This window comes from Macrobrachium rosenbergii, chromosome 21, assembly GCF_040412425.1.
Source record: "Macrobrachium rosenbergii isolate ZJJX-2024 chromosome 21, ASM4041242v1, whole genome shotgun sequence".
Lineage (NCBI taxonomy): Eukaryota > Metazoa > Arthropoda > Malacostraca > Decapoda > Palaemonidae > Macrobrachium > Macrobrachium rosenbergii.
Window position 1 is genome coordinate 62555380 of NC_089761.1, and position 23239 is coordinate 62578618.

The 23239-nt window shown below is 37.5% G+C and overlaps 1 protein-coding gene across 4 annotated transcripts in view; it reads right to left on the reverse strand.

Annotated features, from left to right (window-relative positions):
- The window catches only part of dia (diaphanous related formin 1), a 266481-nt gene that overhangs the window by 80789 nt on the left and 162453 nt on the right, over window positions 1–23239 (reverse strand). For all 4 annotated transcript variants that reach the window (XM_067123916.1, XM_067123917.1, XM_067123918.1 and 1 more), the window contains exon 7: window positions 9737–9920. In XM_067123916.1, coding sequence (XP_066980017.1) covers window positions 9737–9920 — 184 coding nt within the window. The remainder of the gene's footprint in view (window positions 1–9736; window positions 9921–23239) is intronic.

A 23239-nucleotide genomic window follows, 5' to 3' on the forward strand; every position in this document is an offset into this window, starting at 1 on the left:
GTCATTTTGTCGTAATTTTTGCACTGTTTTATATTAGCCGTTATATAAAGTTTTATATATGAAAATTTTTGCAATTTCATGTAAAATACAGCAAAATACAACCCATGGTTGTAGCTTTTATCAGTTTGGAAATATTTCCATATAAACCACGATAACTGCCAAAATTTCAACCTTCGGTCAACTTTGACTTCGACCGAAATGGTCAAAAAACGCAATTGTAGCTAAAACTTTTACATTCTAGTAATATTCAATCATTTACCTTCATTTTGCAACAAATTGGAAGTCTCTAGCACAATATTTCGATTTATGGTGAAGTTTTGAAAAAAACTTTTTCCTTACGTCCGCGCCAGAAATTCTTTCGTCACATTGTCGTAATGTTTGCACCGTTTTATATTAGTCGTTACATAAAGTTTTATATATGGAAATGTGTGCAATTTCATGTAGAATACAACAGAAAATAACTCATGGTTGTAGCTTTTATCAGTTTTGAAATATTTTCATATAAATCACGATAACTGCCAATATTTCAACCTTCGGTCAACTTTAACTCGACCGAAATGGTAAAAAAACGCAATTATACGCTAAAACTCTTACATTCTAGTAATATTCAATCATGTACCTTCATTTTGCAACAAACTGGAAGTCTCTAGCACAATATTTCCATTTATGGTGAATTTCTAAAAAAAAAAAAAAAACTTTTTCCTCAAGTCTGTGCGCGGTAACTCGGCAGGACATCTCAGAAATTCTTTCGTCATGTTGTCGTAATGTTTGCATCGTTTTACATTAGTCGTTACATAAACTTTTATATATGAAAATGTGTGCAATTTCATGTAGAATACAACAGAAAATAGCTCATGGTTGTAGCTTTTATCAGTTTTGGAATATTTTTACATAAATCACGATAACTGCCAAAATTTCAACCTTCAGTCAACTTTAACTTGACCGAAATGGTTGAAAAACGCAATTGTAAGCTAAAACTCTTACATTCTAGTAATATTCAATCATTTACCTTCATTTTGCAATAAATTGGAAGTCTCTAGCACAATATTTCGATTTATGGTGAATTTTTTAAAAACATTTTCCTTACGTCCGCGCGTGTAACTCGGCCGAACATCTCAGAAATTCTTTAAATCACGTTGTCGTAATATTTGCACCGTTTATATTAGTCGTTACATAAAGTTTTTATATGAAAATGTGCGCAATTTCATGTACAATACAACAAAAAATAACTCATGGTTGTAGCTTTTATCAGGTTTGAAATATTTTCATATAAATCACAATAAATAGAAAAAATTCGACTTTCGGTCAACTTTAACTCAACTGAAATGGTCAAAAACTGCAATTGTAAGCTAAAAAACTTACAGTCTAGTAATATTCAATCAATTAGCTTCATTTTTCAACACACGGGAAGTCTCTAGCACAATATTTCGATTTATGGTGAATTTTTGAAAAAAACATTTTTTTACATCCGCTCATTACGAATTCATGCACCATTTTGTGATAATATTTTCTCTGTGTTGCTTTGATCGTTTTACAATCTGTTATATACCAAAATCATCGCAATTTAGTGTACAATACAACTAAAAAAAAGTAACTCATTAGCTTTAACCGTTTTGCTTACGGCGCGATTTGTATACAATTATATATGAGTTTTTTTTCGCTGTCATATATTCCAATATTTATATATGATAATGACATTTTTTTTTCATTTCTGATGGTTACATACTAAACTTCAGGCAATGAGAAAAAAGGAGCCAAAAATGAATTCTTAATCTTAAAAACTAAGCGTGCTGTGATTTTTTGAAAAAAACTTTTTTTCCGCTTCGGCGCTAGCTCCCGAACGCCGCCGGCATACGGGAGACGTTTTTGTAAATAGAAGCTCGGCGTTTAAGGGTTAATATATATATATTTTTTTGGTCTATCACAGTCTCCTATTCGACTGGGTGGTTTTAATAGTGTGGGGTTCCGGGTTGCATCCTGCCTCAAGAGTCCATCACTTTTCTCACTATGTGCGCTGTTTCTTATAGCACACTTTTCTGCATGAGTCCTGGAGCTACTTCGGTATCTAGTTTTTCCAGATTCCTTTTCAGGGATCTTGGGATCGTGCCTAGTGTTCCTATGATTATGGGTACAATTTCCATTGGCATATTCCATATCCTTCTTATTTCGATTTTCAGGTCTTGATACTTATCAATTTTTTCTCTCTCCTTCTCATCTACTCTGGTGTCCCATAGTACTGCAACATGTATTAGTGATACTTTCTTCTTGATTTTGTCAATCAATGTCATGTCTGGTCTATTGGCATGCAACACCTATCTGTTCTGACACCACAGTCCCAGAGGATCTTTGCCTGATTGTTTTCTATCACTCCCTCAGGCTGGTGTTCATACCACTTATTACTGCAAGCTAGCTGGTGTTTCTTGCACAGGCTCCAGTGGAGGGCTTTTGCTACTGATCATGCCTCTTTTTGTGCTGGTTCTGTGCAAGTGTCGGACATTTGCTTGCTATGTGGTTTATGGTCTCGTCTTTCATGTTGCACTTCTTGCATATGGGTGAGATGTTATTTCCATCTACTGTTCTTCGGACATATCTGGTTCTTAGGGCCTGATCTTGTGCCGCCATTAGCATGCCTTTTGTTTCCTTCTTGAGTTTCCCCCTCTTTAGCCATTGCCATGTTTCATCGCTGGCCAGTTCTTTTGTCTGTCTCATGTACTGTCTGTGCATTGGTTTGTTGTGCCATTCCTCTGTTCTGTTTTTCATTTTCCTGTCTGTATATTTCTGGGTCTTTGTCTACTTTCATCAGTCTTTCTTCTCTTGCATTCCTTAGCCACTCGTCTTCACTGGTTTTCAGATATTGCCCCAGTGCTCTGCTCTCAATGTTGACGCAGTCCTCTATGCTTAGTAGCCTTCTCTCCCTTCCTTTCGTGTTATGTATAGTCTGTCAGTGTTCGCTTTTGGGTGTAGTGCTTTGTGTATTGTTATGTGTTTTCTAGTTTTCTGGTCTATGCTGTGGAGTTCAGCCTTCGTCCACTCCATTACTCCAGCACTGTATCTGATTACTAGTACTGCCCATGTGTTTAGGACTTTTGTCATGTTTCCGGCGTTGTTTTGACTTGAGTATCACCTTAAGTCTTTGCATATATTCTTTCCTGATTGTGTCCTTCATCTCTTGGTGTTTTATATCCTCTCCCTCTATTATTCCCATGTATTTGTATCCTGTCTCATCTATGTTTGATGCTATTCCCATCTAGTAGCTTTATCCCTTCAGTCCTGTTACTTTGTCTTTTTGTATGTTGACCAAGGCACATTTTTCTCTCCAGTATCAAACAACAAACATGCGACATGGCTTCAGGAAATCAAAGGCAGAAGAAATGGGAGAATAAAACAAAGATTCACCAAAATCATGACAGACACAAACACCAACTAAAGAAAATGCCCAACTGGAAAGCTCAGGTCCCAATGAAGTCCATGGATACTGGCTCAAAAACTTCACGGTCCTACACCCACGATAGCAGAACAACTCCAGCATTGTATCACAAACCACCATGCGCCCAAATTGACGATCACAGTGAGAACATCCTAAGTACAGAAAGACAAGAACAAGGGAAATATAGCAAGTAACTACAGGCCTATCACCTGCCTACCAATAATGTGGAAGCTACTAACAGGTATCATCAGTGAAAGGCTATACAACTACCGAGAGGATACAAACAGCATCCCCCACCAACAGAAAGGCTGCAGAAGGAAGTGTAGGGGCACAAAAGACCAGCTCCTAATAGACAAAATGGTAATGAAGAATAGTAAGAGAAGGAGAACCAACCTAAGCATGGCATGGATTGACTACAAGAAAGCCTTCGACATGATACCACACACATGGCTAATAGAATGCCTAAAAATATATGGGGCAGAGGAAAACGCCATCAGCTTCCTTAAAAATACGATGCACAACTGGAAAACAGTACTTACAAGCTCTGGGATAAGACGAGCAGAGGTTAATATCAGGAGAGGGATCTTTCAAGGCAACTCACTGTACCCACTAACCTTTGTAGTAGCCATGATTCCGATGACAAAAGTACTGCAGAAGATGGATGCTGGGTGCCAACTCAAGAAAGGAGGCAACAGAATTAACCATCTGATGTTTATGGACGACATCAAGCTGTATGGTAAGAGCATCAAGGAAATAGACACCCTAATCCAGACTGTAAGGATTGTATCTGGGGACATCAGGATGGAGTTTGGAATAGAAAAATGCACCTTGGTCAACATACAAAAAGGCAAAGTAACAAGGAGTTCCACAGGGTAGTGACCTTGGGTCCACTGTTATTTTAGTGTATACAAATTATATGGTTGTTGGCCTGGAAAACAAGATTGTTCAGTATGCCAATGATGCAACACTTATGGGTGTAGTAAAGTCTCCACTTATGAGAAATGAAGCTGCCCTCAACCTCAATCAGGACATGGACCACATCAGTGAATGGTGTACTTGGTGAGGTATGAGGCTGAACTCCAGTAAAATGAAAACACTATTGATTAGCAGATCTCATACAGATTTTCCACCTCATTCAACCCTTCAGGTGGAAGGGACTTTGCTGAATGAGTCTGAAGCTTTAACTATTCTAGGTGTAACTTTTGATTTGCATCTTACTTTTGAGAAAGATCTAATGAAAGCTTCAGTAAATGCCACAAGAAAGTTAGGTTTTGTTTGTAAGGCCTCATTGATTCATAATAGTGATAAAATCAATGCAACCTCTTTTAGGTTATTTGTGCTTTCTTTACTACAATGCTGTTCTCTGGTGTGGATGTCTGCTTCTGCCAGACTTGTCTCATAGATAAAGTGGTTCGTGGTGGTTGGTTTCTGTTACCTGATATGACTTGGACCATTGACGGATGATTTCTTGTGTATTTTAACAGAGATCTCTCACTTTCACAATTGATCCTTCATCTCCTTTTCTTGCCAAGAGCAACCAGATTCACTGAACAGCAGCACCAATATGCACTAAATGTGCCTTCCTGTTTGTTAAACTTCTCAGTTCCAGAGGTCCTTTATTTCTCACGTTTGGACTGTGGAACAGCCTTACAGAGGATGTCATGCAACTGGAATTTTAGAAGTTCTAGCGAACATGAAATGCATTACTACCCTAATACAACTTTCCTTGTATTTTAATATTTACTTACATTTTTATTTATCAGTTTGTCAGTGTATCTGTTTTTCAAATAGCTGATCAATGAGACCTGACCCAAGAGTTCTTGAGGTGAAATTTAACTGTCATTCTTAGAAAGGCCACGTTAACAAACTTCACTAAAGAGACTAGGTGACCCAAAAGAAGTTAGCCCTTCCTTGGCTCAGAGCTTTTAAGGGGTAGGATTATCTCAGCAGTGATAGGAAATGTCTGCTGTCTCTCTGTCTGAAGAGCTCAAAAAGAATGAGTTGGTCTTCACCCCTAGATAAACAACTAACTGAATTGGAAGAAGCATAGACTTGTCAATATTGATCAGAATGCCCAGCATTCACCCTCAAGATCACCTGAAATGAGTTTGTGAGAACTAACTGTCACCCAAGTTTAGGAATACTCAGATTCTAGCCGATGACTCCCTCCTGCTAAAAGAGCCAAAGCATGTGAGAATATGTGTGGCTCTATACTCAGACCAACACACAAGGCTTTGAACTGGAAGACCTTCTCTTTAAAGACAAAGCACAGAAACTTCCTTGACAGCAGAATGACCAGGACAAGGAAGTATGCATTCTGCATATCAACAGAAAACATCCCATCACCCTTTCAAAAGGCTGCTAAAACCAAACTGAATGATTTCACAGAAAAGGGAGGAAATGAACAAACTTGTAGAAACTGGAAAGGTCTAACACTAATGTTTACTTATTTATTTATTTATTTATTAATAATTATTATTATTATTATTATTGTTTATTCCCAACCAGGCACAGTAAACAACCAGATATGCTGAGAACAGTATACAAACTTCTGCCCCACTATCAGGTCAAAGTACCTTACTGATTTGAGAGCTCTTTGCTTCCATGGGGCAAGCAACTTGAAAATAACTTGCACCTTGAATGGCAGAAAACTGAAACTCTGACATCTTATCTGTGTCATAACACAGCTCTAAGCAGGTTCATAAAATATGGAAACCAAAACAGTGGCATTCTGAGAACCAGCTTCAAGGGACAAACTTTTGAGATTGCTGCAAATGCACCTTAATAGAATCAGATAGCTTTACCTGTTAAAGCAAGTTAGAAGTTAAAGAAGCATTCAAAAGAACACTGATCAACATGTTATCTCTAACAAAAAGGAAAGGGTAAAGTGAATCAATGCAAACTATGAAACGCTTAAAAAAACCAAAGGAGAATAATACGAATCTGGGCTAGAATCCATCAAGACTAAAGGAAGACCCAAGATGGCAGGCAATAAAGTCACAGACTCAGACAGTGAGGCAATGGTTGCTTGAGACAGTAACATATCTGAGACTGCCAACAATGATGTCATGGGCTGCCAGTGGGAAGCACCAGATGGCTGGAAGGGAGACAGCTGGATGGGAGAAAGGAGGAGGTTCTTGCATGATGTCACTGTTGAAGCCAAACTATCTGCCTTGCACCTCAGTAACAAATCCCAAAAGGGATGAAAGTTTCGACTCTACTGAGTCACTAGCAAGAGCTGTCTGCACAACACAGAAGTGGCGCCAAAGGTAGGGCCACAAGTACAAATAGGTACAGAGGAATAAAAGGCGACAGAGCGAAAACTGAGCACAAGGGAAAGAATTAATGCTGGAAATGAGGGAATAAAAGATGTTACAGGGCAGGTAAATGATTGAACAACAGAATTACTGACTCACAGCTCAGAAACTACCAAAGTAACTGGCCTATAGACCCTAGATAACTCAACAGGATCATAAACACCACTGTGACTCTTGTCAAATGATGATAATGCTAGTCACTTAACATGAGCACTAACCTCTCCTGAATAAATCTTTCGGAGAATAAGTCAGTAATGAGAAAGTAGATGGCTGAGAGAGAGGTGGCGTAGGGCACAAACCTATGGGGGGGGGACACAATCCTTACCCATCATATACTTGATCAAATGCCTAACTGACGACAGAAGTAAACCCGTATCTTTAAGTTTAAATATCCATTTCTCCTGAACCATACACAGAGCACTAGAAAATGGAGACGGAGTGAAAGAAGAAGATAGAATGGATATAGAAGATTTATTTCCAGGCCTGATTGTCTTTTGGTACCTCACAAAATGATTCATTTTGCATCAGACCACACCTTATTTTCTCCACTAAGAAGAAAATATAAATAAAATCACAATCATTACCCCTACCAGTAACACCCATGTGACCATCATACTCAACACAATACATTCAGTTTACACAAAACTCATTTGTACAGAACCTCATGCTCTTATCTCTACTTGCTGTAGATGACATAATGCAAAACAGAAAACAAGCACAATACCTTAAAAGGAGAAAAATCTCCTGTACAAGGACAGAGCAGGAAGAATTCTGACAAAAATGTAAACATTTCAACACCATCACATCAGCCGAGCATTTTTCTTTTCTTCTGAAAGCTGATCGCACCTAATAGCACGAAGATGTAAGCTAACTTTAAGAGTAAGTGAGACTCCTCCCAAATAATTAAACCAATATTCTAGCTTGAAATGTAACCTTACAGAGTGATATAAGGAAAATGCCACCCAGAGTATACACAACAGGCGAGAGATAAGTGGTCTGGGATAGGCCTGTTTTGAGAAGTGAACAAATCTCAAACAGTTAACAGGCTCCCAGTAAATCATTGTGTCCTCACGACATTATTAACATGTGATCCCAATGTACAGCATATATTTCGAAAAAAATTCTGTATTCTATTAAACCAGTATAGTGCTCTTTATTTGTAAAATTTGCATATTTTACAAAAAAAATGCATGGGGCAGCATTAACAGTCTTTAAACAGATTACTCTGACATTTATAAAGCACTGATTACTCTGGCAAAATTTTGTTAGTTTATTGTTAACAATGTTTGTTTACTATCAATCTATTTTATGTAGTGATAATGTTAATTTGCAAATTCTGTGCTGTACAGTAACAGATTTCTCACTGCTTATGTACATTTTAGCTTGGGTTTGAACCCTTACATTGTCACACCTTGTTGTCTAATAGTGTTCAGTTTGTTTCACATTATCATTAGTATTGTATACCAAGTAAGATGATGTGTTTACCTGTGGTAACAAAATTTATTATGAATATTTAGATCTGAATATTGATCTGTTAAACTAAATTGTTATTTTTGATATGTGACAATACTGCATGCAAGTATTATTGTGAAAAATGCACAATGCATTATCAAATTATATTTGATTTAAGACTGATTCCATATTTTCTACCATTACAGTAGCCTAATCATTTGTTATTTTATTTTAATGGCTTACAAACTTGAAACAATGCCCACATCAGCAGTATCATATGAAATTAAGTCTGAAGACATTTTTACAAAGCAGATTCAAAATTTGACTATAATTGTATCTCTGATATTATAAAAAGATGAACTGAATATAATATTCCTTATTTTAATGTAATACAGATACAGGCAGTCACCGAGTTACGATAGACCCGACTTGAACCGATCAGATCTTACAACACTAAGAATTCTTCACTTTTTTTATTTTTAGTTTTTTTTAAGTTTTTAAAAGTTTAGTTTTTAAAAGAAAACTATTGTGCTCGCTTTGTCTCTCTGTCTATCTGAACTTTTTTCTGTCTGCCCTCAGATCTTAAAAACTACTGTACAGTACTAAGATTAGAGGGCTGCAATTGGTATGCTGATCATCCACTCTCCAATCACCAAACATACTAAATTGCAGCCCTCTAGCCTCATTAGTTTTTATTCTATTTAAGGTTAAAGTTAGCCATTATCGTGCTTCTAACAACGATATAGGATAGGCCACCATTGGGCCGTGGTTAAAGTTTCATAGGCCGCGGCTCATACAGCATTATACCGAGACTACTCAAAGATAGATCTATTTTCGGTGGCCTTGATTATACGCTGTAGTGGCTGTACAGAAAACTCGACTGCCAAAGAAACTTTGGCGCATTTTTTACCTGTTTACTGTTGAGAACTGTACTGTATTTATTGCTAATTATAATTTTTATAATTTTATCTCATGCATTTAGATTGTGTGTACTGTATTGTCATTTTTATCATTTTATCTCATGTATCTAGACTGTGTGAACTGAAATAAAGAATACAGTATTATTATTACTATTATTATTATTATTATTATTATTAAGATCCCACTTACACCAAAATTTGACCTACAACAAGCCATAGGAACAGATCTCCATCGTAACTTGGGGAATGCCTTTATAAATTACATGTTAATAATATCTTACAATTTGATAGTTAGAAAATGCTTGTTCATACTCAGTCACACAGACTTTTTTTACAACCTTTTTAAATATTAATAAGTTGTGGGGCCTTAATATTTTTGTCAACTAGTAAAAGTCTTTGACAGTGTCTCTTACAAGAATTTTACTGCTAAGGTGGACACTGCCTAATAACTTCACACACACTGACATATGTTTAAACTACAATGTAACAGAAACTCAAAAAGAAGATAACATTAAAAATAAATACAAAAATGATCAAAAGCTAATAAAACTCAACAATTGCACTACACTTAGCAAAAAATAACAAAAACACACACATTGCTGTTTTCTAATGATACTTACTTTGTATAATGCAATAAATTCATTAATATCCCTGAAGAAGTCTTCCTGGGGATATTTGCTAACTTCAAAGGTAAATAGTTCAGACACCCTGGTATACTTTTGAACCATAATATCAAACTCAGCTTCCAGAAGTGCTACATCCTCTTCAGCAGCTCTATGAAACTCTTCAAACTTTTCCTTAAACCTGTTAAAATCCAACAAATAATCTTTCATCAGGGGATGAACTAATGCATTAAGTAAAATGTACAGCAACTCAAATAAAAAATTTTGCATACCTACTGAGGCCAGCATACATACAGTTAAGCTTCCTAAGTGCCACACATGTTTATGCAATCTTGATACATACTATCAAACATACATTCATAACTTGGTTAACAGACCTGATCTGTTCCAGGAGGCTGTCTTTTAACCAAAATTTCCTTGAGCTGAGAGAATTTTTCCCATAAGAAATAACAGAAACCGGATTACTCCATTCCAGACCTCCAAAAACAACAAATAAAAGCATAACTTGAACTTTACAAACCTTGCATGCAAAAATAAAAAAAAACCATGGTAAATACATAAAATAATTATAAATCTGTTCTCAATTTATCTGTAATTGGGAGAATTGATGGGATATGTGGTAAGTGGTGTGGAAGGCGAAGAGACAAGATGTCATTGTTTGGAAGGGGAGTCCGCTTCCATAAATATAGCTGGCAACTGTATTTCTGGGGTTATCTCTCTTTTCTGCCTCTTTCTACTGTGTTCTCCTTGAGACTCTCTGTGTTTCTGTCTCACTAAAAAACCTATCCAATAATGTTTGCTTATGCCTGCATTTTAAAATGTCTCTAAAGTGAGATAGCAGGTTTATAACATAGTGATGTTTTTTCATGGAAACTTTGCACTTTCCCCAAATATGCACATATTTCTTTTATTAATGAATGTGGGACATCCATTCCCTCCTCCCTCTAAAGGTACTGTAGTTCTTCTGTGGTGAGCTCTGCTTTGTGCTCCACCACATCATCACTCACCTCCAAGCCCGTGGACATGCCCGAGACACAATATTCTCCGCAACAGGCTCAAGCTCAAAGCCTTCAAAGTCACTTTCTGCCATAACCTCTGGCCATAACTTCCTCTTAGAGTTCATGGTCCTGTATGAGACATCCCCCCTAGACTTTGTCTATGAGGGTGTTAGGGTCAGTTCTTTATCAGAAGTCACTTCACAGCACCTCTGGAATGGTGCTTTGGTAGTTTCTTAAATTTATAGATGAACTGCTGGCCCAAGGGCTGGATGAGAGGAGGCACATTAGGGGGTAAGAGCTTTACTGTTGTAAAGTTAAACCCCTGCAGCAAGTTGGCCTCCAAGCCTGGAGGTTGAGTAGGAGCACTGTCCAGCACAAGAGGGGCCTTCAGAGGCAACTGTTTCTCCTCAAGGTATTTCTTGATCATAAGGCCATTTCATTCACCCACTAAGTAAAAAAATTGCTAGATTACCCAAGCCTTACTGTTAGCCCATTACATCAAATTTACTTTTCATTACATTCTTTTTCTTGGAAACCCTTAAGTTTTCAAAGTGGTAGACAAGAAAGGCTTTAGTTTTAGGTCTTCACTTGCATTCCCACAGAGCAAAAGTTAGCTGTCCTTCATTGGGTTGTGCCCTAGCATTCAATTCACCTCTTGATTGACATAGGCCCTGATTGGAATTTTCTTTCATAACAGGCCCATCTTATCACAACTGAACACTTGTTGGAACACAAAACCTTCCACCTTTACATAATGACTACAGTCTTGCACATACTCTTCAGCAGCATTCTGTCAGAACTGGCAGCCTCCCTGTGCCTCACCACACTGTGTATGCCATTTCTTTGTCTTGAACTTCTCAAACCAAGCATGACTGGCTTTGATCTCTTGAGTGCTACATGTATCAACACCCTTTCCAAGGGTGGTTTTCATGAGATCAGCACGTAACCCTCCTGTCTTTTCACATAAGATGCTCACGTAAGATGGCCTTAGAAACATCATCACTGCATTTCATTTATCCAAATTAATAACAATTTCTCAATCTCTTCAATTGTCTGCAACCTTTGTTTTGTAAGACATTTCATTCCCTTAACAACATCAGCTTTGATGATTTCTTCCACATTTATGTGTTATTTACTTCTGAATCTCTATACATTTTCTCTTCTTTGCTTTGCTGACATCTCCAGCCTTCTTAGGGGACATGATGACTTACATACAGTACAATTACTTTCCACTAGAATAACAAAAACACACAAAAACACAGACAGTTTAACAGAGAAGTGAAATCAGCAAAACTCACTCATGGACAGAACCCTTTTCTTTGTCTCAACCAGGAAATGCACATATGTAATGTGCTTCATCTCTAAAGTCTGCTAATGAAGTGGATATTTCCTTGGACATAACATCCTTTAAACAAATTGTCTGTTAATCACAACTTCTATTAAATAAGATAGGACTGTACGTGTGTGTCGGTGATAAACAACCTCTCCCTTCTCTAGTAAGGTACAAGTTTTAGAAGTGACTAAAACTTCTTTAACCCTTAAGGGACAGGCTAAATATATATCAAACACACCTGCAGACCGGGCAAAACTTTAAGGTTGGCCAATTTCAGAAAAAACACATCAATGGAAAGAGGAAGATATGCAAGCGCACATGATGTAAGAAAAAAAATTCTAAAAATTTTTCCCTGCCTTCCACGGGAAGTTGAAAGTGACTATTTACAGCCCTGTGTGGGGCCACTTTTACAAGACACTTGCAAAAATATGTTAATTTTACAAAGTTATGCATGTTTTTTCTAATAATTTACATTATTTTACTTTGTAAAATTATAATTACAGCTCACACAATATCATAACAGATAAGAAATAAATCAGTAACAAATTCTGAGTACTGTAAATTTGTTGTGAAATATTTATGAGAATTTACTGAGATGGGAAGATGTATTAACTTTTTTTTTGAGGTTTTGTGAAGTAGACATGTTTTTTCTAATATTTCTTTGCACTTTTCTTTGCAAAATTACAATTATAGCTGACATACTATCATAAAAGTTAACTAAAATCAACAGCAATCCCTGGGTATAGTTATGAGCAAATAAATAAAAAGATGTCCTGGAGCTGCAGTGAGGCAGTTCACTCCCCTCTGAAATCTCAAGGCATACTGATCGATGTCTCTCCCAAGCTGAGTTAAATAGTTGCCATAAGTCGTTTATGGCCCATTGAAGTGTTATGAACATTTTTCCTGCTAAATTCATCCAAACAGAATGGCGAGTAATATTAATACTCATATGAGGATTCCCGTCCATCACCCAAAACCTGTCCATTAAGAGTTAGTATATTCCACTAATTACAAAGAACTCCTGCTTTTCCCATCATTTAAATGCATAAAAATCTTAATATTAACCAAAATTTTCTTTCTGGGATTGAGTCAAGTGGGCTATTCATCAAATAGCCAAAGGATTCAATGAAGATCAGCCAGCATTACTTCAATATCAAACTTTTTGATGTAAAGAATGCCATAATCATAACTTCAGTCTAAGCTACTCTGTCCTCATGTTACCAGGCTCACTACTTCAAGAAGCCATAATATTAATCCTTAAACGCCGACTGGATGTATCGTACGTCGACTAAAATTGTCTGTCGGGTGCCGAGTGGATGTACCGTACGTCAACTACAAAAAATTTCAACCTTCGGTCAACTTTGACTCGACCAAAATGGTAAAAAAACGCAATTGTAAGCTAAAACTCTTACATTCTAGTAATATTCAATCATTTACCTTCATTTTGCAACAAATTGGAAGTCTCTAGCACAATATTTCGAATTATGGTGAATTTTTAAAAAAAATTTTTTCCTTACGTCCGCTCGGTAACTCGGCCGAACATCTCAGAAATTCTTTTGTCACTTTGTCGTAATGTTTGCACCATTTTATATTAGTCATTACATAAAGTTTTATATATGAGAATGTGCGCAATTTCATGTAGAATACATCAAAAAATAACTCATGGTTGTAGCTTTTATCAGTTTTGAAATATTTTCATATAAATCACGATAAATAGAAAAAATTCGACCTTCGGTCAAATTTAATTCGACCGAAATGGTCGAAAACTGTAATTGTAAGCTAAAACACTTATAGCCTAGTAATACTCAATCAATTACCTTCATTTTGCAACAAACAGGAAGTCTCTAGCACAATATTTCGATTTATGGTGAATTTTTGAAAAAAAAAAAAAAATTTTTACATCCGAGCGTTACGAATTCATGCATCATTTTGTGATATTATTTTCTCTGTGTTGCTTTGATCATTTTACGATTTGTTATATACCAAAATCATCGCAATTTAGTGTACAATACAAAGAAAAAAAATAACTCATTAGCTTTAACCGTTTTGCTCACAGCGCGATTTGCATACAATTATATATGAAATTTTTTTTGAGCTGTCATATATTTCAATATTTATATATGATAATTATATTCTTTCATTTCTGATGGCTGCATACTAAACTTCAGGCAATGTCAAAAAAAGGAGCCAAAAATGAACTCTTAAATAAGGCTATTGAAGACTCCCTTTCGATTCTTTCAAAAAAAGGCTTTATTTAAGAAACACATCTCATTATAACAGAGGGCAGTTTTATGACAATAATATTCTTAGAAATAGAATATGAAAATATTAAGACAATGTGATGCCGCTTTCCTCACGTGCTGCCACATCTGCATTTACCCTAAGGCAATGGTAAGGAAGAAACAATTACAGTTTTAGGTTGGTAGCCTTGGATTAACCCATTTCATGAAAGGACCTCTAGGTCAACACAAGGAACAATGGATATCTCCCCAAAAAGAAGCATCAACCCTCAAACAAATGAATAATAAATTAATGAGCTCTTTAATGAGAGAGAGAGAGAGAGAGAGAGAGAGAGAGAGAGAGAGAGAGAGAGAGAGAGAGAGAGAGAGAGAGAGAGAGAGAGAGAGAGAGAGAGAGAGAGAGAGAGAGAGAGAGAGAGAGAGAGAGAGAGAGAGAGAGAGAGAGAGAGAGAGAGAGAGAGAGAGAGAGAGCATTTCCAATGCACAAAGATTATTTTTCAAATGACATTTCCAACCGTGAAACAACCTCGACAATACATGAAATGCAAGAAAAAAACAGATATGAAAGAAAAACTCTACTGATTAAAAGAAGACAAGCTTTTCTAATAATTAATGGAAGTGATAGGAAAAAACACAGCAGTCCAAAATTATGAACTGACATTTAAAAGAGGGAGAGAGTTACCTGGTGATAGTTAACATTTAAATTTCATTTAATTTATGATCATATATTCATTTATAATAATGTTTCTAAAAGAAGAATTAGCACTAAACACGTTGCTTACAAGAGAAACAAAACCAGGAAATACCAAAGATTATTATAACAGGTCAAGGTCTTAGGAAGGAAAGGGTATCCACAATCCACGAGTAGCTTAGAAACGGAGATATGTTAGCACTGTAAAGCGATTGGGGAGCCCCCTTTTGACCAAGTATGCTAGGGAGACTATAACTCCTGACACCTTTCCAACACCAGCCAGTAAGAGACAAAACCAAACAGTTGTGATTCCAGTGGAGAGGATTCAATACCACTTCCGTCTCCATTCCCACTGATGATATGCTTCCAGAGCATGAAATGGCAATTGCTGCCCTCTAGCCCTGTCAGAGAGTAGGGTTAAGCCTTTGTACTGGAGTATCTGAAGGCCTTACCACTATTGCCAATGATTAAGATGGATAAAATAATGGAACTATGCAGTCTGCTTGGAATATCTTCTATCCCTGCCTCTCAAAAGTCCAGTGAAGGAAATTACTAATTTCTTCTGGGAAAATTTGTCGCTCTTTCCAATCTGAAGAAGTCAACAAACAGGAAAAATTCACTTAAACATGGAGGGGTTTTCTGCAGAGGCAACATCCTTCAATAATAGTATGCACTTTTTGCAACCAAGGCCCAGTCCAGCCAATTTTCAGTGGCCAGAAACCTTATTCAGGGGCATTATATTGGGTCTGCTTTGGAAGCTGTAAAAGTCACAGAAGGATCAAGGCCTTTGTATGCAAATGTGGGTTTTGTCACTGGGTAGAATATCAGTCCTCTGAAAAAGTGTCCAACTTCCAGTCTGGCTTGGGCTAGGCATAACCCTTGTAAGCACCCTTCCACCATAAGCTCAATGATGTCCACAAACAATCTGCATTGGTGTTGGTGATGTGAAGTCCTGAGGATAGGAGAGCATCTTCTACCTGTCAGATCTGTCTTAAGCACAGCTGCCAAGACCAGCTTCCCTAGCATCTTCCATCTCTACAGACTGAAGATGCTACAGAGCCAGTCAAAGGCACAGCCAAAGGAGGCATATCTTGGAAAGCCATCAGAGATTGCATCATCTCTGTCTTCATCTCTCGCACTTTTAAAATCCATATCTAACCTTATGGATCAGAATTCGGCCTTTCTATCAATAACATATCAGCAAAAAGAGATCTCTACCCATGGTTACATTAAATCTCTAAATTTAGGAGAGGGGAAGTTAAATTTTCTATCACACTTGGAACTCGTTTGACTAAAAAAAAAATCCAACTGAAAATAAATAATAATGAAAAAATATTTTTCATCTGAAGAGGAATTGTTCTGAGGCAAATGGGTAGAGGATGACCAATGGGAGAAGTGTTTGCATTTCAGGGACTGTGCTTGAAATGTAACTATACTCGACGCATTTTAAGAATATCACTCAGCCACGCCCCCTTCCCCTGGCACCATAGATAATGCATGACATTGTAGTATCACATTTTTGGACAATATCAGTTCCTACTTGGCTATGACACTGATAACATTGAAAGGTCGTTATTTCAACAACTAAAGGAGGGTCTAGAACCTGTAAATTGGTACTTATTTTTGTACAACTATTCTATCAACATACTTTTGAAATTTTCCTCTTCATGACAACACAAACAGTACAGTAAACCCCCCATATTCACAGGGGATGCATATCACCCGCCCCCTTGTGAATAGCTAAAACCCGTGAATACTTAGAACCCTTCTATAAACACTTAGAACTGCCTATTTTGATAGTTCAAACACACAAAAAAACTAAAAATACTTATACAGGTATTATCCTACTTACGATGGGGTTAGGTTCCAAAAAAACCCATCATTTGTTGGAATAAATTTTCCAAAAAAACCCATCATTTGTTGGAATAAACGTATCTCGAATATAGCCTAGCCTACACTAGGGTATTCAGTACCATGTATACATATATGGTAGCCTAGCCTACACTATAAAGTATACTCTATACATAAACGGTATAGTAATTATTAATATCGGCTAATTATGGTGGTTCATGCAGAGTGACTTATGATAATTCAATACAAAGAGAAATTGAATAATAAACAAGAAATACTTAGCCTACACTATGATATATCATATACATATACAGTAGCCTAGCCTACATTATACTGTACAGTACTCTATATTCACATATCGTATTATACAAACAACAAAACAAATATGCATATTTTCCATGGATCTTTTAACATGTTATGCCTTAATTCACTTTATCCAATAATATTGTGTATGTTCTTATATTGCTTTGGTATTATAAACTGTGGTCATAGCAATCAATGTTTTGATTTGGAAATCGATTACGCGTTGTTTATTTCGCCAATATTTAACTCAGTTCAGAGCGCTTTTCTTGTTCTGGTTAGCGTAAATGAATCTCTAGATACTTTATTTATATGGGGGAAGGTTATTTTTCGTTATACGAAGTGTTTTTAAATCAAAATATAACTTAAATGCGTTTCGTTCTGAAATTAATTTAGCTTTTTTTTTATTAATAGATGACATTATTAGCCATTTAGGGGGCGTTTGTTTTGTGTAAAAAAAATCAAGATTCCATTCGCTATTTTCACTTGATTTTATAAAGTCCCTGCTGAGCAGGTTTTCTGTGATGACGACCCATTTTCTTTGCTTCGCCTAGGATCGCTGCTCCTGGGTAACGGGTCACACAAAATTCAGACATACCCAATCAAACAAACTGTTTATGTAAATATTTACTTGCTACCAAATTGTATGTTATGTGTTCCTTCTTTCAGGTATCAGAATGTATTCAACTCTGCTATTGCTCATTTGTGTAACTCAAAGTGCTTTTGTTTGTTGTATTTATTGTCAAATGTTATTGACCTCAGGTCACCCTTGTTCCCATTGTATTCCTTGGCCTGACGTCAGTCTGCCGCTATATAAACTGCCTGTGTCCACAATAAAATAGCAGTAACTTTATCCTGCTCATTTCTTTTGCACCTCTTAAAATTTCATCATAATACGAGCTTTACGTATTTATCGTTTATCGGTAGAAAAATAGCTTTATCAGTGTAAAAATAAAAGTAATGTGTTCTTTCATGCCCAATAGTTTTGATTAAAATACTTTCTCTCCCATTTTAATTATGATCGAGTTTCATCCATGTTGCCGATGCACGATAATTTATAGACATTAGCACCTTGAACATTGTTTTCTCAGCTTCAGCTACAACTTGCAGCTTAAATTTAGCAGTATATTTCCTTGCTGATCTTTTATCCATACCAAATAAGGGTATAATGTAAAAATATATCAGTCCTACTCTACTTAACGTCATTTGTACTATAACTACATTAGTTGTTTATTACTGTGTGATGGTTGAAATACAAGCAAAATGGCTGTTGTTATCCAATTCGGTGATAAGCAAAACAACGGTTTCTCGTTCTGTTGTTTATGGCTGTACGCATTTATGCTAGAGTATAACGTTACTAACAATATTTTTATCATTCTCTTTTACTATTTTAACCAGAAGATGGGATAAAAAGATGGAAGAAAAGAAGTTGGTCTATTGTAATTTGGTCTCTCTCACTGCCTGATTGTACGTTGCTGCCTGTGCCCGGGCGAAATTTTAAAATATTTTATAAATATTGTCATATTGGTATTAATTGCTTACCTCACTGCAAAATCGAATTATCGTAAGGTGAGTTATTGTAACTCAAGCACTACCTGAGTATTTTAAGTTTTATCACAAAAAGTGCATTTAGTCAAGAATTTTCAGCGAATAATGGGTATACAGTACGTTCCATTGAGAAATCCGCAAATAGGTGAGTCCGTGAATTGTGAAACCGCAAATATGGGGGGTTTACTGTAATTCTCTCTGTGTGTGCATCAATGACTGCTGCAACTCACTCATCCCAAGGGTAGGGGTGGTAACAGACGTCACCCTTCCCATCTCAATGCACGAGGGTCTCTGAATCTTCAACCGAGTACGGCAGCAGCTCATGACAAGGACAGTGCTGCCAGCCATTTGAGTAATATTGTGAAAGAGGGGAGGGGGTTAGGCTGGGGTGGCAGGGTGGGGTAGGGCGGATGTGGGCGTGTGCTTTAACTATAACCAGTTTACTGAAGGTCTGTTACCCTGTCAAGGGGTCACCATCCTGTACAACAAAAAATTTCACCAGTGAGAGGGGAAGGAAGTATCAGGGCAGGAATGCTCCTGGCCACCAAACCAATAACGTTACTAAAATCTTGCTGTTTCCTAGACTGCAGTCACTACAACTGCATATAGAAATAGCACTCTCCATATCAAAACAAGCATTCAGTGCTACAAAGATTCATCTTTCCTGCAGTTCTTTCCAGAATAACAGTATCACCTAATTACCAGAAAGGCAAAACCTCAAGTTAGCACTGACCTGAACAAAAACTAATGCTAGCACTTGACAACAAATAAATAACCAAAACTAACTACACATATAAGCGCACAAAAACTATTCGAACAAACCCAAAACAAAAAGTGAAGCAAAAAAGCTGGTAACTCTCTTCTTCACACAAATGAGAAAGCTGTTACTTACAGGAGACACATATTACTAACTGCAAACTACTGGGCTTTGCCCATACAAGCACAGTACTATTGGAAGACAGAAATTTCTTTCTTTCTTTTTAAAGGGAGTGAAGCATTTGGGACAATATTGTAACTGTGAAGAAAATGGCTGTTTACAAGCAAGAGGTTTGTGGTGAAACAAATACGTAATCCTTCAATTATCCAGATTAACAGAGTAACGGGGCTGTCAGATAATGGTGAAATCCAGATAAGGGCGAGTAAAAAAATCTAGGGGTGTTCTAGGGCAACTCCATACCTTCCTAACCTAGCCTTGTCAATACCACGTAACTGTAAACACTCAGTATCTTATAAACAACAACCATCACACTTTAAAGTGTAAATCATTATATTCGGTTTCTAGAGTCTTTGGGCTTCTAAGTAACCAGGAAGGAATCCCACCTGATTCAGGAGGGTAGCCTTCCGTAGTTATGAATCCAGTGGAAGCGGAAAGAGATAGCAAGGAGGTCCTATCATTTCATCAACTCAAGCATACCTCTCGCCGTGCCCAAGAAAAGGTCTTGGGTTTTCTCCAGTTTGCTTCAGTGACGGTTCTCCTTCTGAAGTCAAAGCTGGAGTTTATGACCGAGGTATGGCGGAGTCAGGGACGTGTCTCCCTGATTCCTCCTGCTTGAATAGTGGCCTCCGGCCTTGCACAACTATCAAGTGCTTACCGAAGTCAGTTCCTCTCCAGCTTTCCCCTCCGGCCTCAGTATTCCACACCGTCACCTCTCTGGGCGGGTGAGGTGGATATTTTTGGCCCAATGAAGTACATGGTACTTAGTCGGTCACGCCCGCAGTTCCATATCAACGCTTTGGAGGCGGTGACAGTCTTTCTGTCCTTGGGAAACTTCTTCCCCCAGAGGTTTCCTTTTAGGCTGGTTCTAAACAAAACAGCAATAGTGCGCTGCGTAAACAAGTGGTTTTGGACTCGAATTGCTTCGTTCAGGTTATGGTTCATTCTTCTCCATAACCAACAGACGCAGGTGCCTCTGTCTACCACCCTTCTCGTAGGGGTCCAAAAGGTCACTGCTTTTTCCCTATCCAGGGCCTCCCCCCTGGTGTCGGAATAGTCCTTAGACGGAGCGTCATTCAGGTAGTCTTGTGACCTTTTCCTGGACCTGGAAGTAGGTCTGTTTGCAACCCAATTCAGCCACAAACTATCAAGCTGTCCCGTCTGGTATAAACTCGGCCCAAGCGCCAGCCCCCTCAAACTCTGATGTCCTGGCTTTGTGGTCTTTGTGAATCTTACAGTTTAGGAGGAAACTGATATTGGTCCTGTTATTACTGTTTTCCTGAAATCAGTTAAGGGATCCTACTCTACTGCAGTATGGTTCTGCAGTTAAGTAACTAGCACTCTTCACATAGTTTTCGGTTACAGTACTGATGCGCCACATTGGCCTCGAGGAAAGTGTTTTGTTGGAACCAGACTCACAGGCTCTTAACTTTCATCCCTAAGGTCTGTGTTCGTCTAAGAACAGTACTCCGTCCACATTCGGTTTCCTGGTCTTTGAGTAATGTATCGGAGTTAGCTTCGTAACCAACAATCATCTTGTTCTTACCTTTCCTTGTTAAGGAAGTCCCAAAAATTTTTAATCAGCTTAGCTTCTAGTGTTAGTTTTCCTGTACTGTCTGCCCTGTCTGGCGGAACCAATCATTTTGGTTTCCCTTCATCAGGGGTAGCATTGTGAATTCCTCACCCTAACTTTCTATCTACAATTGAAGGTCCTCATTTTCGGTGGTCACCTTGGAAAGTACTCCCCTTTTACAAGGTCTGTTTCTGTGTCCAGTTTTCTTCTTGTAGGCTTTTTAGACAGGACTGCAATTTTGTCAGGTCCTCTCCTTTAAAAAAAAAGGGGGCACTGTCATTGGGTCTGCTATTAGGCAGGAAGTATTTTCTTAATACAAGCCTATTCAGGTGCTATTCTAAGCTCATGATCTTAGACGGTGACCACTTACATTATTTTCATTACATGAACTTAGAGGACCTTACTAATGTTCAGGGTGGAATTCTCCTAGTTTTCAACGTTTCTATTTAAGTCTTTAATAGCATAAGAATGATGTTCATTTCTCTGTTATTATTTCACCGGGTGACACGGGACCCCGATCCAGAAAAAGGATTTTGACAAAGGAAAAATCTATTTCTGGAGAGGGGACCGTGTCACCCAGTGACCCACCCCTGTTTTTCATTCTCTCCCTCCCTTGATAAACTTCATTCTAGTGAGGTGGGTGCTAACATGGAATGCGGCTAGTGTTGCCTTGTATACAGTCCGCGAGTAGTGCATGGGCTTGTATCGGCACCTCTCTCGTTGGGACTTTTGACATTGGGAATCTCTATAGGATAAGGTTCCGTGTTTTTGTAGTTCACCCTTTTCCATACACGACTCCATCTAGTGGAGCTCGCTCTGGGGGTAGTAACTCCAGCATTTCATTTAGCTTTCTCTGGTATCTAGCAACGGAATTACCTAGAAATAAGTGCTGAATGGACTATTTCACCGGGTGACACGGGCCCCTCTCCAGAAATAGATTTTTCCTTTGTCAAAATCCTTTTTATCTACCTAGTTTCCCACACTTGCAACAAAATATAATGCATAAATAGACTTTTTAAAAAAAGGTAACCCTTCTTTTTCTCTCTCATGTAAATGACACAATGCAGTTTACCCAGCGCCAACCATTGTTTTAGCATCATTAATGTACTTTTATACAGCAGCAACTTTCTTATCAGATGTGACCATTTTGTATTACCATACACAAAATACAAAATGTGTATGTGTGAACTATTTACCTTGGGTAGGTGTTACACTCACAGTATCCATTTGCATTAAATCAAATAGGTACAGCTGTATTTAAGATAAAGGTTATGGTAATGAAACTGATATTTTACTTACTGAATACATTTATACTGTATTATTATCATGTTATATTATCACTGTAATATGTATACAAAACCAATCATCTGCCACTTGCAGTCACGTGTGCTTACGTTCTCAGAATCAGTCAATTGAGCCTACATGCAAAAGAATTAGAAAAATAATTTTTTAATTGCTAAAAGAAATGAATACATTACTGGTATTATTACTTTTAGCTTTTTGAAAAGAAAACTACTGTGCTGGCTTTGTTTGTCAGTCTGCACTTTTTTCTGTCCACACTTCTTCTGTCCGCCCTCAGATCTTACAATCAAACATACCAAATTGCAGCCCTCTAGCCTCTTTAGTTTTTATTTTGTTTAAGGTTAAAGTTAGCCATAATTGTGAGCCTGGCAACAATATAGGCCAGGCCAACACCTGGCTGTGGTTAAAGTTTCATGGGAAGCAGCTCATACAGCATTATATCAAGACCACCAAAAGACAGATCTACTTTCGGTGGCCTTGATCATACACTGTACAGAAAACTTGTAAGTGTAAAATGGGTAAGCAAAGGTAAACTAACATACTTTATGTTAGTGCAAAATCCCTCAAAATCGAAAAACAGCTGTTTCCTGATTCGTTTGCATACGTTGTGGTAGGCTAAGTTTGGATTTGTGTGACGAAAGATGATTTGTGTGAACTGACTGTTTCGTTTTTGTTGTTGTGATGTTTTTTATTATGTTTATATTTGGTTTTTTGTTATGAATGTCTGATG